The following is a 17,041-nucleotide window of genomic DNA, read 5'->3' as shown; positions in this document are numbered from 1 at the left end:
TATAAACTGTTGGTGTTTGGCTATTTTAAAAAATGTACTGGGACAAAAACCCTTTACGGATACCCACAATGTTCTCATGGGATTAAAGGCAACATTTTTCTCTTGAGAGAATGTATCTTCCATATGATTAGCAAATAAGAACTGGGTTCACTAGGAGAAATCTGTAAGCATAAATAGATGAGCAAAGCAGTAAGCTGGGAGAGAATTTCAACAACTATGAATTTATTTATTTTAAAGCAGACCTAATGTTTGGGCATTAAAAAAGTCAGAGAACATTGAAGTTAGTATAAAGTTATTGTTTCTTTTCCCCCTAAGTTTGTATTTGTACATATCCTATATAGTGCAGTCTGTTATACCTACTTCGTTTCAATTTCTTCCTTGCTATTAGGCTCAAGACAAACATATCATCCCCCCCAATTTTTGTATCTCTAAAGACACAATTATACTTTATTTACTTAACCCATTAATTAGTTTGTTAAATTATAACAATCATTGAAATTTTAATTTAAAAGTTAAAAATAAAGGAAGTCGTTCAAGATGTATTGAGTACCAAGAACATGTTGAGCCCTGGCAAGATAAATCTAATCAGAGATTTTATACACTAGAGGATAAGGTTAAGTCAGTTTACCTTCCTCGGCTCCCAACACTGGAGGCACTAGGTGAACGTATTGGTGGGTGAACACTAGTCATAGTAACAGGTCCTGGAGAAGAGGAAATCATTCACGTTCATAACATGAGTTAATGATTATGTGTGTCATTTCCTACTGAATATGCTCACTTAGCACTGGAACAAAATGGAATTATATAAAACAATAACCAGTTGTTGGACTCCCAGCCAAGTCTAACCCGGTTAGACTAGCGGAATTAAACCTCAGTACTCCTGGCATTTTGGGCCAGATAATTCTTTGTAGGGGATCTCCGTGCACTGTGGATATTTAGCAGTATCTCTGGCCTCTACTAGTTATTAGATACCAGTAGTATCTCTCCACATTTCCCACCCAGGGGTGTGACGATCAAAAATGTCTCCAGGGCCGCCTGGGTGGCTCAGGTGGTTAAGCATCTGACTTTGGCTCAGGTCATGATCTCATGGTTCATGAGTTGGAGCCCCACATAGGATTTTCTACTGTCAGCACGGAGCCCACTTTGGATCCTCTGTCCCCCTCTCTGCCCCTCCTCCACTTGTTCTCTCTCTCTCCCCCTCTCTCTCAAAAACAAAAAACAAAAAACAAAAACAAACAAAACAAACCTTAAAAAAAAAAAAAAAAAAAAGTCTCCAAAAAGAGTCAAATGTAAAGCAGGGCAAAATCTCAGTGAGGACGCTAGTACTAGTGAAAGCTACAGACGACAACGAAAAGCAGTAGGTGCTGATGTAAAAGCAGTCCAAGACAGAAAGCCACACAGAGACCAATCAATGGAGACACCGAAACAACTATTCTACTAGGCAACGCATTAAGATACTTTGTCCAATGCCTAGCATACATTCAGTTATGCGTAAATGTTAGTCTTAGTAATATTGCCAAAATGGTATCCAGAAATGTTCTGTCAAGTTATACTCCCGCCAGCTATGTATCAGAGTACTTCTCTTATCACATTCTTAGCAATGAGTATTTTCACTATTTAAGTCTTTGCTAATTTAACAGAAATTATATCTTATTTTGATATTTATAATGACTACTAGTGACATTGAAACCCCCCAAGTTACTGGCTATTTGTATTTCCTCTTTAGGGAATTATCTAGTCAAGTCCTTTGGCAATTCTGAGTATTTTCCTTAATCATTTATACAAACTTGTTATATAATTAAACAGTTTCTATGCCATATTTGTCAACAGTGTTCTTCCATTTTGTTTGTATGTGTTTTAAATAAGCATCTCCTTTTAAACTGTGTAACTGTCTTATGTTTGTGTGACTGGTGAACCTTCAGAAATTCTCCTCTCTCCATATTTTGTTCTAAGGCACCTATTTTGCCAACCTCTGTGAGTAGTATTAGGTAGTATTAGGTGAACAGGATTAGGGAGAGTGCTTCTCTCTTAAAGGAAATGAGTAGGTATGTTAAAAATTCTTAAACATCAATTACACGCACGCACACACACACACACACACACACACACACACACACCCCACCAAAGAAGAGACTGACACTGATAAATTTTGACCCTAGGCAACTTACATCCAAAAAGATACCATATCACAGGAAAACTTATCAAAAAGAGTAAGTATAATACTAATTTCCTCCTAGGAATGCTCTAATGCCTATAAGTTTTATTGAAATTAAAAAGGTACAGAGGTTTAAACTTTGCTTCCCACCTTGAAAGTAGACTAAATTTAAACAGTGCCCAAAACTCAGACTCATTTTAATCATCCGAGAAAAGGGTGAAGGGCAGAGGTGAGGGATGAGGGTAATTACTAGTAAAAAAAAAAAAAAAAAAAAGGGAAAACACCCCAAAGTCAAAGGAAGCTCACTTTACCTGCAAGGCCTGGAGATGGCACGGATGAGTTTGGTGACTGGACGGTTCTGTTTGAGGGCGGTCTTGGCTGGCCATGATCTATACTGGTATCTTTCCTCACAATATTGTCCAGCATAATAGTACTTGAACAGTCAATCTTATAAGAAACGAAATTATTTCACCAAATCCCGACTTTGCAAGTTAAAAGCTACTTTAAATTTAAAAGAAAACTTTAATAGTTTAATTCCTATCAAGTAATGAAGTATATAAATATCATATTTAAGAAGTTCTGATGTATATTTTCCCTATAAACAATCTTGAAAAAAGCTTTTATTCATCTTAATGGTCCATCTTAGTAAATATACTGAAGACATACTATTTCAGAAGCTATGAGGAAAGAGAAAGGAGTATCATGTATCATTCACACCCTTAAAAACTCAAACAAAAAAATATATAACTTATTTAAAAATAACAAAAAGTACCCCCCCCCCAAAAAAAAAAATAGCGCAGTTTTACATTTTTGCAAGTTTCTTTAGTGTCTGGCTTAATTAAGAGCCAAAAGGATTCTTTTATGTGCATAAGAACATAAGCACATTGTGATGTGTGGTTCTGAAGAATATGAAGAAAATCTGGCCTTACACAGGAAGGACCTTGTGTAGTATCCTCTGAAAGGGTGGTCACTGATTCACACTGCTGAGAACTCGTCTCTGGTATGCACTACGTAGATGAAATAAGCCCACACATAGCATATTTCTAGAACACTAATCTCACCTAAGTACATTACTATTATTTCATAGGGGAAAATGGGTCCTTTAAAGATTCTTGCTTTAATGTAACAGGTATACAGGTAACACTTCTTTTCCAACTGATCACTCAGCTAAAATAATGCTACACTTCTACTAAATAAGACTTTAATTCTTTATTTTATTTTTAATGTAATTTATTGTCAAATTGGCTTATATACAACACCCAGTGCTCATCCCAACCAGTGCTCTCCTCAATGCCCATCACCCATTTTCCCTCCCATGCCGTAACCCCTGTCCACCCTCAGTTTGTTCTCTGTATTTAAGAGTCTCTTGTGGTTTGCCTCCATCCCCCTCTGTTTCTATTTCCTCCCTCCCTTCTCCCATGGTCTTCTGTTAAGTGCCAAGTAGTATTCCATGGTATATATAAACCACATCTTCTTTATGGAAAGACTTTAATTCTTTAGATGCAAATACTTTTCATGCTTAAATAGACCATTTATTTCTCAAAAATGTCTTTGTGATTAAAATCAAGTTCAATTCTCTAACATAGTTCCAGCCTTTCTGAACTAGGATTCTATAAGAGACTTAATTCCTACTGTCCTAGGGCACAGATTGTTTATGATGAATCTACTTTTCCTTCTCCATCTAGAATGGTGCTACTTATGAACCATCTTTGGGGGGACTGAGAAAACGGTCACTCAAATCAGCTTCTTTATTCTATGGTTCAGCTGAAGAATTTCAGTTGAGCAAGGCTGGTAGACAAAGGTTCACCTGTATCTGAGGACTGCAGAGAAAAGGCCAGAAGGATGATTTGTGCTTTCTGTGGGTCCTCTTCAGGGGAGGGGGAAAGTACACAGGGTCATTTATGTTTAATAACCTTTTGGCAATACCTTGGCCAATACTTTTCAGAGTGTAAAATGTACTGGAATGTGAGTGGATCTATTGAATCTTAACATAAGGAAAGTTATTTACACTGTGAGTTAATCCTAAAAGCTAAAGTAAAATTATAGGAATGAGACAAAATTAGTTTTCCCATATATTACCTACGAATGAAAAATACATGTCCTTTACCCATTTAAAGTATATGCAATTATTTAAAAAAATGAAATAACTCTGGTAAGGTTAATGATGCAACTAAATAATTGATCTCAGTAACCTGAAAAACCAACTAAATAATGAAAATAAAAAATTTATTTTACCATCTGACCAGATGTTTCTTAAAAGTTTTAATGTTTGTGTCACAATTCTATAACCTTGTAGGATAAGGAAAGGTAAAACAAGTATCAACTTATATGGAGATCTATCTATAGGATATTTTACTTTCTGCCTTTGGAAAAGATTTTTTAGAAAGTCATATTGGTAAAGTTAGTGAGTAAATGTATTTAATTTAAATATAAAATAAACCAGAGCTAATCTTGCACTGGCCAGTATAATCTGGGAGAAAATGTTTTCATTTCCATTGTTAAACTTGTCTCTATCTCTTCTGATGTTTTAAATCCCAGCCTCCCCAGCCCGCCGTATCCTTATTCTAATACAGCACATTCCAACATTCACCTTTCCAGTACCTCTTTCCCAGGTCCTTACTTCCCAGCTTTCCCAGCTTAGATTCCAGAGTCCATCACTATAATCATTAATTTATAACATGTTTAACATCAGTGCCATGAAAGATGTCCTCTATATACGTTTAAGGGCTTATCTTTTTATTTTTCCTGCTGTTTTATTTCTAAAGAAGAAAAATAATTTCTAAAACCCAACACACAACCTATCATCTGACTAACTCAAGCCTTTTACCAGGTAAATTCACTTGAAATTTTCGAAACATTCTTAGTATAAATGTTATGTATACTTACATCTGGAAGAGAAGGAAGATTATAAGAGCCTCCCACTGGTGAGCTCAAATCAATCATAGGTGAGCCGAAAGACTTTGCATCATATCCTGCTGCACTCGTAATGGTAGGACTAGAAGGAGTAGAGGATGTGCTGCTGGCGGTTGATGGGGCAGCCTGCCCGCTGCTGATCTGCCACTGTAGTAGCAACAAAGGAGGAAGGGGGTCTATTAGCAGGCCAAAGCATAACATGTCCTACTAATCTCTGTTCCTTTGTTACAAAACAAAGTAGAAGACACATTCTGCTATCTGAATTCAACTATAATTTGAATGGAAAGCAAGGAGGGACAGGTATGTATAATTTTCATTAATCCTGTCCAAAAATAAAAAATAAAAAGCAGATATATATCTATATATCTATATCTATATCTATATCTATATCTATATCTATATCTATATCACCAGAAAACAGTTGGCATGTATCAGAAAACCACAACATCCAATCCTGAAAAGCTAACACATAGGGGGTGGGCGGGAACATAAGCACATAGCAACTTCAAGGTAAAGATGGAGGGCTAAAAAGATATATTTTCTTCTGTCCCCACCTGAGACACTTGAAACTAAATAACAGTTTGCACATATTGCAGAACCCCTAAGAGCTTGGAAATTAAAAGCATGAGAGGTAAAGCTGGGGCTGAAAACAGGATGATCTGCTGAGAGTTTGTTTGAGAAGCACTGAGGCTCATGTTCCTTTCCCACTTTACTGTAGTTACCCCAAGATAATACAGACTTCCTGCATTTCCACAGATGAAGGCTGGAAGTTTATTCTCTAAAATAGAGAAAACTGTGTTTTTGGATTGAAGGGCACCAGGTTCACCTGAAGGCAGAGACGTACTGCCCTGAAAATGAAGATTATGAAGCCACACTGACACTGAATGCTGAGCTTCCCTCCCCCACCCCCAACTCTGCCACTGGCCCCCACCAATCTGCTTACCCAAGCTGGCTTCAAGGTGCAGCCAGGCCCTGAATTTTAGGCAGAGGACAGAAAGACGCTTTGGGAACTGGACCAGTCTAAGAAGTACAACTTAAAGATTGTGATACTAAGAATTCTCCCAATAAATCTACCTCGTAGCCTTAAAACTAGAGTGAAACCTCAAACATCAAACATTAGCTCTAGACCCAGGCTTGCGGGATTTTTTTTTAACACTCATTTCTTATATACGAATAGGTAATTAAACATAAACAACTGAGGAAACTCTTATCATTTATGTTAAAGGCTGAGATAAACACACTAACTAAGATAATACCAAAATACTAGGAATGAGAAGAGATGAACCATGCTGCTCTCCACAATTTACTTCAAAGCCTATGAAAAAATAAGACTTGACTGATATATGGAAGAATAAATGGCTATATGATTAGTAAGTGAGAAGGCAAATGGAACAATTAGTCCCCAACACAACTCTTGAAGCTGTTGTGTTTGAAAATTTTTGTAATAAAATATAGGGGAAAAGGAAAGCAACTGAGGTATCTCAGGACTATACAAGGGGGAAAATATCCCCAAATACAACAATATATGGACTACATTATACAGAGTGATAGTGTGACAGGCATTCCAATTTTGAAAAATCTAATTTGTATTCCTCACTGAAAACACTGTATAAAGAAACCTGTGAATGTCATCTTTACCACCTACCTACCCCTCACGTCCATCCATCTCTCCCTGTGCCCTCTGCCAACGTCCCTCCTCCAGAATAATCATAGTTATGGACGATGTATATCTTTCCAGGGTTTATTTTTTTAAAAAACCCCTCCCCACCCCCCACCCCCCACCCAACCAGAAAAATGAGATAATACCCTACAAAAATTCTAGGGTTTTTTTCCATATAACATCATCTATAGATTACTGCATTTTCTCAATTGCGGAACATATTCCCCTGTGCAAGTGTACTATAATTTGTTAATTTAATCTGTTGATTAAATTTATTATCTATATTATCTCCTAGTTTATTCATTTATTCATTCATGTTTAGATTTTTGACCAGGAAACATTTTAAATATGTATATTTTTAATGTTTATTTTTGAGACAGAGACAGAGTGTGAGCGGGGTAGGGGCAGAGAGACACACACAGAATTTGAAGCAGGCTCCAGGCTCTGAGCTGTCAGTACAGAGCCCTATGTGGGGCTCGAACTCACAATCAAGGAGATCATGCCCCCGAGGCGAAGTCAGAAGCTCAACCAATTGAGACACCCAGGCGCCTGGGACCAGGAAACATTTTTTTTTTCCAATATATGAAATTTATTGTCAAATTGGTTTCCATACAACACCCAGTGCTCATCCTAAAAGGTGCCCTCCTCAATACCCATCACCCACCCTCTCCTCCCTCCCACTGCCCATCAACCCTCAGTTTGTTCTCAGTTTTTAAGAGTCTCTTATGCCTTTGGCTCACTCCCTCTCTAACCTCTTTTTTTTTTTCCTTCCCCTCCCCCATGGGTTTCTGTTAAGTTTCTCAGGATCCACATAAGAGTGAAAACATATGGTATCTGTCTTTCTCTGTATGGCTTATTTCACATAGCATAACACTCTCCAGTTCCATCCATGTTGCTACAAAGAGCCATATTTCATTCTTTCTCATTGCCACATAGTATTCCATTGTGTATATAAACCACATCTTCTTTATCCATTCGTCAGTTGATGGACATTTAGGCTCTTTCCATAATTTGGCTATTGTTGAGAGTGCTGCTATAAACATTGGGGTACAAGTGCCCCTATGCATCAGTACTCCTGTATCCCTTGGGTAAATTCCTAGCAGTGCTCCTGCTGGGTCATAGGGTAGGTCTATTTTTAATTTTTTGAGGAACCTCCACACTGTTTTCCAGAGCAGCTGCACCAGTTTGCATTCCCACCAGCAGTGCAAGAGGGTTCCTGTTTCTCCACATCCTCTCCAGCATCTATAGTCTCCTGATTTGTTCATTTTGGCCACTCTGACTGGCGTGAGATCTGAGTGTGGTTTTGATTTGTATTTCCCTGATGAGGAGCGACGTTGAGCATCTTTTCATGTGCCTGTTGGCCATCCGGATGTCTTCTTTAGAGAAGTATCTATTCATGTTTTCTGCCCATTTCTTCATGGATTGTTTTTCGGGTGTGGAGTTTGGCGAGCTCTTTATAGATTTTGGATACTAGCCCTTTGTATGATATGTCATTTGCAAATACCTTTTCCCATTCTGTTGGTTGCCTTTTAGTTTTGGTGATTGTTTCCTTTGCTGTGCAGAAGCTTTTTATCTTCATAAGGTCCCAGTGGTTCATTTTTGCTTTTAATTCCCTTGCCTTTGGGGATGTGTCAAGTAAGAAATTGCTACGGCTGAGGTCAGAGAGGTCTTTTCCTGCTTTCTCCTCTAGGATTTTGATGGTTTCCTGTCTCACATTCAGGTCCTTTATCCATTTTGAGTTTATTTTTGTGAACGGTGTGAGAAAGTGGTCTAGTTTCAACCTTCTGCATGTTGCTGTCCAGTTCTCCCAGAACCATTTGTTAAAGAGACTGTCTTTTTTCCATTGGATATTCTTTCCTGCTTTGTCAAAGATTAGTTGGCCACACGTTTGTGGCTCTAGTTCTGGGGTTTCTATTCTATTCCATTGGTCTATGTGTCTGTTTTTGTGCCAATAACATGCTGTCTTGATGATGACAGCTTTGTAGTAGAGGCTAAAGTCTGGGATTGTGATGCCTCCTGCTTTGGTCTTCTTCAAAATTACTTTGGCTATTCGGGGCCTTTTGTGGTTCCACATGCATTTTAGGATTGCTTGTTCTAGCTTTGAGAAGAATGCTGGTGCAATTTTGATTGATATTGCATTGAATATGTAGATAGCTTTGGGTAGTATTGACATTTTGACAATATTTATTCTTCCAACCCATGAGCATGGAATGTTTTTCCATTTCTTTATGTCTTCTTCAATTTCCTTCATAAGCTTTCTATAGTTTTCAGCATACAGATCTTTTACATCTTTGGTTAGATTTATTCCTAGGTATTTTATGCTTCTTGGTGCAACTGTGAATGGGATCAGTTTCTTTATTTGTCTTTCTGTTGCTTCATTATTAGTGTATAAGAATGCAACTGATTTCTGTACATTGATTTTGTATCCTGCGACTTTGCTGAATTCATGTATCAGTTCTAGCAGACTTTTGGTGGAGTCTATCGGGTTTTCCATGTATAATATCATGTCATCTGCAAAAAGTGAAAGCTTGACTTCATCTTTGCCAATTTTGATGCCTTTGATTTCCTTTTGTTGTCTGATTGCTGATGCTAGAACTTCCAACACTATGTTAAACAACAGCGGTGAGAGTGGACATCCCTGTCGTGTTCCTGATCTTAGGGAAAAAGCTCTCAGTTTTTCCCCATTGAGGATGATGTTAGCTGTGGGGTTTTCATAAATGGCTTTTATGATGTTTAAGTATGTTCCTTCTATCCCGACTTTCTCGAGGGTTTTTATTAAAAAGGATGCTGAATTTTGTCAAAGGCCTTTTCTGCATCGATTGACAGGATCATACGGTTCTTTTCTTTTCTTTTCTTTTATTAATGTGATGTATCATGTTGATTGATTTGTGAATGTTGAACCAGCCCTGCATCCCAGGGATGAATCCCGCTTGATCATGGTGAATAATTTTTTTTATATGCTGTTGAATTCGATTTGCTAGTATCCTGTTGAGAATTTTTGCATCCACATTCATCAGGGATATTGGCCTGTAGTTCTCTTTTTTTACTGGGTCTCTGTCTGGTTTAGGAATCAAAGTAATACTGGCTTCATTGAATGAGTCTGGAAGTTTTCCTTCCCTTTCTATTTTTTGGAATGGCTTGAGAAGGATAGGTATTATCTCTGCTTTAAACGTCTGGTAGAACTCCCCTGGGAAGCCATCTGGTCCTGGACTCTTATTTGTTGGGAGATTTTTGATAACTGATTCAATTTCCTCGCTGCTTATGGGTCTGTTCAAGCTTTCTATTTCCTCCTGATTGAGTTTTGGAAGTGTGTGGTTGTTTAGGAATTTGTCCATTTCTTCCAAGTTTTCCAGTTTGTTGGCATATAATTTATCATAGTATTCCCTGATAATTGCTTGTATTTCTGAGGGATTGGTTGTAATAATTCCATTTTCATTCATGATTTTATCTATTTGGGTCATCTCCCTTTTCTTTTTGAGTAGCCTGGCTAGAGGTTTATATCAATTTTGTTTTTTTTTTTCAAAAAACCAACTCTTGGTTTCGTTGATCTGCTCTACCGTTTTTTTTAGATTCTATATTGTTTATTTCTGCTCTGATCTTTATTATTTCTCTTCTTCTGCTGGATTTAGGATGTCTTTGCTGTTCTGCTTCTATTTCCTTTAGGTGTGCTGTTAGATTTTGTATTTGGGATTTTTCTTGTTTCTTGAGATAGGCCTGGATTGCAATGTATTTTCCTCTCAGGACTGCCTTCGCTGCCTCCCAAAGCGTCTGGATTGTTGTATTTTCATTTTCGTTTGTTTCATATATTTTTTAATTTCTTCTCTAATTGCCTGGTTGACCCACTCATTCTTTAGTAGGGTATTCTTTAACCTCCATGCTTTTGGAGGTTTTCCAGACTTTTTCCTGTGGTTGATTTCAAGGTTCATAGCATTGTGGTCTGAAAGTATGCATGGTATGATTTCAATTATTGTATACTTATGAAGGGCTGTTTTGTGACCTAGTATGTGATCTATCTTGGAGAATGTTCCATGTGTACTCGAGAAGAAAGTATATTCTGTTGCTTTGGGGTGCAGAGTTCTAAATATATCTGTCAAGTCTATCTGATCCAATGTATCATTAAGGGCCCTTGTTTCTTTATTGACCGTGTTGTCTAGATGATCTATCCATTTCTGTAAGTGGAGTGTTAAAGTCCCCTGCAATTACCACATTCTTATCAATAAGCTTGCTTATGTTTGTGAGTAATTGTTTTATATATTTGGGGGCTCCCGTATTTGATGCATAGACATTTATAATTGTTAGCTCTTCCTGATGGATAGACCCTGTAATTATTATATAATACCCTTCTTCATCTCTTGTTACGGCCTTTAATTTAAAGTCTAGTTTGTCTGATATAAGTATGGCTACTCCAGCTTTCTTTTGACTTCCAGTGGCATGATAAATAATTCTCCATCCCCTCACTCTCAATCTGAAGGTGTCCTCAGGTCTAAAATGAGTCTCTTGTAGACAGCAAATAGATGGGTCTTGTTTTTTTTTTTACCCATTCTGATACCCTATGTCTTTTGGTTGGCGCATTTAGTCCATTTACATTCAGTGTTATAGAAAGATATGGGTTTAGAGTCATTGTGATGTCCATAGGTTTCATGCTTGTAGCGATGTCTCTGGTACTTTGTCTCACAGGATCCCCCTTAGGATCTTTTGTAGGGCTGGTTTAGTGGTGACGAATTCCTTCAGTTTTTGTTTATTTGGGAAGACCTTTATCTCTCCTTCTATTCTGAATGACAGACTTGCTGGATAAAGGATTCTTGGCTGCATATTTTTTCTGTTCATCACATTGAAGATCTGCCATTCCTTTCTGGCCTGCCAAGTTTCAGTAGGGAGATCAGTCACGAGTCTTATAGGTCTCCCTTTATATGTTAGAGCACGTTTATCTCTAGCTGCTTTCAGAATTTTCTCTTTATCCTTGTATTTTGCCAGTTTCACTATGATATGTTGTGCAGAAGATCAATTCAAGTTACATCTGAAGGGAGTTCACTGTGCCTCTTGGATTTCAATGCCTTTTTCCTTCCCCAGATCCGGGAAGTTCTCAGCTATTATTTCTTCAAGTACACCTTCAGCACCTTTCCCTCTCTCTTCCTCCTCTGGAATACCAATAATGCGTAGATTATTTCTCTTTAGTGCATCACTTAGTTCTCTAATTTTCCCCTCATACTCCTGGATTTTTTTATCTCTCTTTTTCTCAGCAGCTTCTTCTTTTTCCATAATTTTATCTCCTAGTTCACCGATTCTCTCCTCTGCCTCTTCAATCCGAGCTGTGGTCGTCTCCATTTTATTTTGCAGCTCATTTATAGCATTTTTTAGCTCCTCCAGGCTGTTCCTTAGTCCCTTGATCTCTGTAGCAATAGAGTCTCTGCTGTCCTCTATACTGTTTTCAAGCCCAGCGATTAATTTTACGACTATTATTCTAAATTCACTTTCCGTTATATTGTTTAAATCGTTTTTGATCAGTTCGTTAGCTGTTGCTATTTCCTGGAGATTCTTTTTGAGGGGAATTCTTCCATTTTGTCATTTTGGATAGTCCCTGGAATGGTGCGGGACTGCAGGGCACTTCCCCTGTGCTGTCTTGAATAACTTGCGTTGGTGGGTGGGGCCACAGTCAGACCTGATGTCTGCCCCCAGCCCACTGCTGGGGCCACAGTCATACTGGTGTGTACCTCCTCTTCCCCTCTCCTAGGGGCAGGATTCACTATGGGGTGGCGTGGCCCATCTGGGCTACTTGCACACTGCCAGGCTTGTGGTGCTGGGGGTCTGGCGTATTAGCTGGGGTGGGTAGGCAAGGTGCACAGGGCGGGAGGGGCAGGCTCAGTTTGCTTTTCCTTTGGTGATCCGATTCAGGAGGGGCCCTGCAGCATCGGGAGTGAGTCAGACCCGCTGCTGGAGGGACGGATCCACAGAAGCACAGACTTGGGTGTTTGTGCAGTGCAAGCAAGTTCCCTGACAGGAACTGCTTCCCTTTGGGATTTTGGCTGGGGGATGGGCAAGGGAGATGGCATTGGCGAGCGCCTTTGTTCCCCGCCAAGCTGAGCTCTGTCATCTGGGGTTCAACAACTCTCCCTCCTGTTGTCCTCCAGCCCTCCTGCTCTCCGAGCAGAGCTGTTAGCTTATAACCTTCCAGATGTTAAGTCCTGCTTGCTGTCAGAACACACTCCGTCCGGCCCCTCTGCTTTTGCAAGCCAGACTTGGGGGCTCTGCTTTGCCGGTGGGCTGCCCCTGGCTCCCTCCCGCTGGTCCGTGTAGCACACACTGCCTCTCCACCTTTCCTACCCTCTTCCGTGGGCCTCTTGTCTGCACTTGGCTCCAGAGAATCCGTTCTGCTAGTCTTCTGGTGGTTTCCTGGGTTATTTAGGCAGGTGTAGGTGGAATCTAAGTGATCAGCAGGAGGTGGTGAGCCCAGCGTCCTCCTACAGCATCATCTTCCCTAACCTCTTCTCCAGGAAACATTTTAAAAACATCCTTAGAGTGTATATCTACACATTAAAAATGACAACTGGAGAAGAGGGGCAGGGCGCCTGGTAGCTCAGTTGGTTAAGTGTCCGACTTCGGCTCAGGTCATGATCTCATGGTTCGTGGGTCAAGCCCCACATCAGGGTCTGTGCTGACAGCTCAGAGCCTGGATCCTGCTTCAGATTCTGTGTCTCCCTCTCTCTCTGCCCCTCCCCTCCTTGCTCTCTGTCCATCTCTCTTTCAAGAATAAAAAAACATTAAAAAAAAATTAAAAAAAAAAAACAACTGGGGAAGAGGGAAGGTACACGTTTGTGCACACAGAATGTGCTAGGTGCTTCTGTACACATTAGCAGTCTCAGCACAACTCTGCAAGGGATTCAATATATAGCTGGGGCAAATGACATTTAAAAGATCAAACTTGCACAAGGTCACAAAACTCTTAGGAAAGTAAACAGGACTTAAGGCTACAATGCAGCTTGGGTCCTTTTCACCTCTCTCTACCAATGAAGCAGAGAAAGAAATGACTTATTTAAAAGCGTTTTTATTAAAATATTATGAAAATTCTGTGCTATTAAAGCAAAGCTAAACTAATTATAACCACACACAAACACACAGCACATGTACTTTTTGAATAGAATTTTCACATCATTTGATTAAACGAATGTCAGAGAATTATAGAAACCACATCATATTCCTTATTTTGGTCTTGGCAAAAATATGAAACTGAAATCAGCCTACAAGTATTAAGCTGGAAACAGTGTTGACACAACTGCTTGAAGACAGAGAACTTTGATAAATATAACAAAAGAGTGTCTTATCTAGAAAATATTTTTACCTGAAGACCTTAAGAATATAAATATTAAATCCTATTGGATTTAATATAGAACCTTAAAACATTCAATTTCATCAGATGTATAGGTACTCCATATTAAAACTATCAGTTACTTTCTAAGTCTCCTTCAAACAATTTAAAGATTTCTCTTTTGCAGAATATAACCTGTATTTGTTAGAATTCTTCTGTCTTAGTAAATGTAATGAACTCAGCTAAAAGCTGCACCTATGAGTATTGCCAAAAGTCATACCTACGACTCGCTGATTATTCTGGGCCTTTAATCCAACTTAAGTGGATTTCTCTTGTTAATTATAAATCAGGACCCATTCTCTTAGCTTTGTCTCTATGTCTGTAATAAACTTGGTAACTCACATTTATTAAAAACAAAAAAAACTTGCTCTTCATAACCATTGCTTTATTTATAAATTCAACATGATCTGAAAGCAGAGAAGCAGAACAAGAAGCTGAAGAGAGTAAATATATATACCTGTTTTATAGCTTGTTGAGCCAAAAAAGCCATCTGTAGCGGGTTGGGCTTTATTGCTTGTCGCGGCATGTTCTGGTTCGGTGGGTATCTCAGCTGTTGAGGATGTGGAGGAAGAACTGGTCCATTGGGTTTGGGGCTGTGATTTTGGAAATTTATCAAACGTGGAGGGGGTTGCTGGAAAAAAGAAATTAAACCATTTTAGTGACGGTCATCTCCTGAAAGACAAATTACAGAGAAGTCTGTAACTTTCAAAGAAAGACAGCAACTCTGTCACAGACGAACAACTTATTAATACTACAACAAGGGTGTGGGGGAAGGAGGCAGCCTTCCAGAATGTGTAAAGCTATGTGAAAAGGGGTTTCATTAGGAAAGAGCCGTGGGACAGGGGTTTCCAACTTTAAGTAGGTTATAATAGGACTGGATGTAGGCCATGTTAGGAAGTAGGGAAAATTTGTGTTAAGTATCCTTCTAAGTCCCTGATTTGCCCTCTTCAGACATCCTAAAATAATATGGTGGTTGAATACTAATCGCTAACATTTACTGAGCAGTCGTTACATGCCAGGCACTGCTTTCAGAGATTTCTATGAGAGAACTCATTTAATCTTCACAACACTCTTATGAGGTAGGGACTCTTTATTTTACAGAAAAGGAAATCAGGGTATAGAGAATTTAAATAACCTATCCAAGATTAACAAAGTTAGTAAAAGATGAAGCTGGAACTTGAACTTAAGCACTCTAGCTCCAAACTCTTAACTGACAAATCATGAATAGTGAAAACTGTTAATATTTGAAAACTGGGACACCTGGGTGGCTCAGTCAGTTAAGGGTCCAACTTTGGCTCAGGTCATGATCTCACGTTTTGTGGGTGCAAGCCCCGTGTCTGGCTCTGTGCTGACCGCTCAGAGCCTAGAGCCTGCTTCAGATTCTATGTCCCTCTCTCTCTCTCTCTCTCTCTCTCTCTCTCTCTCTCTCTCTCTGTCTCCCTGCCCCTCCCTTGCTCACACTCTGTCTCTCTCTAAAATAAACATTAAAAAAAAAAAAAAAAGGAATTAGTGAGTTTTAGATCTGAGGTCAAACCATATGCCATGCATTGTGATTACCATTTTACATGTGTTACTTCATTATGTCATTTGTAAAATGAGGACACTGAACATTAGAAAGCTTACGTAGCTTGAAAAAGGTCACATGGCTAGTGAAAGGTGGTGCTAGAGCTTTGATCCAAATCTAGTCTGCCTCATCATTACCAAAATGCGTTCTGGTATTTAGCTGGGGGTTGATTAAGGTACAGATGAGAGGATGAAATTTCCCTAAAAGAAAATAGATTTCAAGTGGAAACCCTCCAAGGACAACACTAGTTGGTTACAGGACAGGGCAAGGGCTGGGAAGACAAGCCTACTTTGTGCATAAATGCTAGCCTTGGAAATTGAGATCTGTGTTCTAGAAAAAGGTAACCTTATATGCCAGTCTTTGTTTCATCATGAACCAATCCTACAGTTGGCAACTTATTGCGAAGCAAATACTTATTTTTTAGGCGCTCTAAACTGTGAAGGAAGACAGCTATAAAGTGTAGCCCTGCCTTCTTTTTTAGCTTTTACTCTCTCATTTTTTTGAATTTACTCTCCTTGCATGGGTAAACTGCTTCTCTCTCCCCTGTCTTACAAATGAGTTGGCACTGGGTTCACCCTCAGTAACTCTCAAGAGTAGCCAGCAATTACACACCCAAGAAAAACAGATTTAGATACTGTTTCAACACCAAGGGAAATTCTGTGGGTGAAGAAGAGAAAAATATTAGAGAAAATATCAGAACTGTACAGAAGCATACGCCTGAAGCCATAGCAATTCTTTCTAATTCTTAAAGTTTTGTAGGGGCGCCTGGGTGGCTCAGTCGGTTAAGCGGCTGACTTCGGCTCAGGTCATGATCTCGTGGTCTGTGAGTTCGAGCCCCGTGTCGGGCTCTGTGCTGGCAGCTCAGAGCCTGGAGCCTGTTTCAGATTCTGTGTCTCCCTCTCTCTCTGCCCCTCCCCTGTTCATGCTCTGTCTCTGTCTCAAAAATAAATAAACGTTAAAAAAAAATTAAAAAAAAAAAAGTTTTGTGACTTGAAGGGTTTTATCTCAGAGAATCGCAAACAAAAAACAGTTGGGCGATTACAGTGGAAATAGTACAAAACTTCTAAATTTATCTAAGAGATAATTTTTTATAAAGTGGAAAAGCACCTAAAATGGTCCTTAAGGAGAATAAAGGTAATCCTCGAAGTCCTTTGCTGCCCTACTCTCACAGTCCCAGCAAGAATGAGGTTTATATATTGATACAGTCAAGAAATGACACTTGATGTCAGAGTAATGTACCCTGTGAGAAATCAGTGTGGGAATGGATGTCGACCCTACCATCAAGGAGCTCACAGTTTGGTAAGACGTGAGGGGTTTTTCCCCCCTCTCCTAAACAGTTACAGTTGACTGCATTAGACAGGGAAGGCAACTTTGAAGAATAAGATT

The 17,041-nt window shown here is 39.2% G+C and overlaps 1 protein-coding gene across 2 annotated transcripts in view; it reads right to left on the bottom strand.

The window, feature by feature from the left end:
* TRIM24 (tripartite motif containing 24) overlaps positions 1-17,041 on the bottom strand; it is a 122,320-nt gene that overhangs the window by 8,107 nt on the left and 97,172 nt on the right. For both annotated transcript variants that reach the window (XM_042973254.1, XM_042973261.1), the window contains exons 10-13: positions 14,549-14,722; positions 5,042-5,215; positions 2,467-2,602; positions 629-701 (exon numbers count right to left, since the gene is read on the bottom strand). In XM_042973254.1, the coding sequence (XP_042829188.1) occupies positions 629-701; positions 2,467-2,602; positions 5,042-5,215; positions 14,549-14,722 (557 nt within the window). The remainder of the gene's footprint in view (positions 1-628; positions 702-2,466; positions 2,603-5,041; positions 5,216-14,548; positions 14,723-17,041) is intronic.

The sequence above is a fragment of the Panthera tigris genome, chromosome A2, assembly GCF_018350195.1.
Source record: "Panthera tigris isolate Pti1 chromosome A2, P.tigris_Pti1_mat1.1, whole genome shotgun sequence".
Classification (NCBI taxonomy): Eukaryota; Metazoa; Chordata; class Mammalia; order Carnivora; family Felidae; genus Panthera; species Panthera tigris.
Note: the sequence above shows the minus strand (reverse complement) of the source record. Positions and strands in the feature narration are given on the sequence as shown.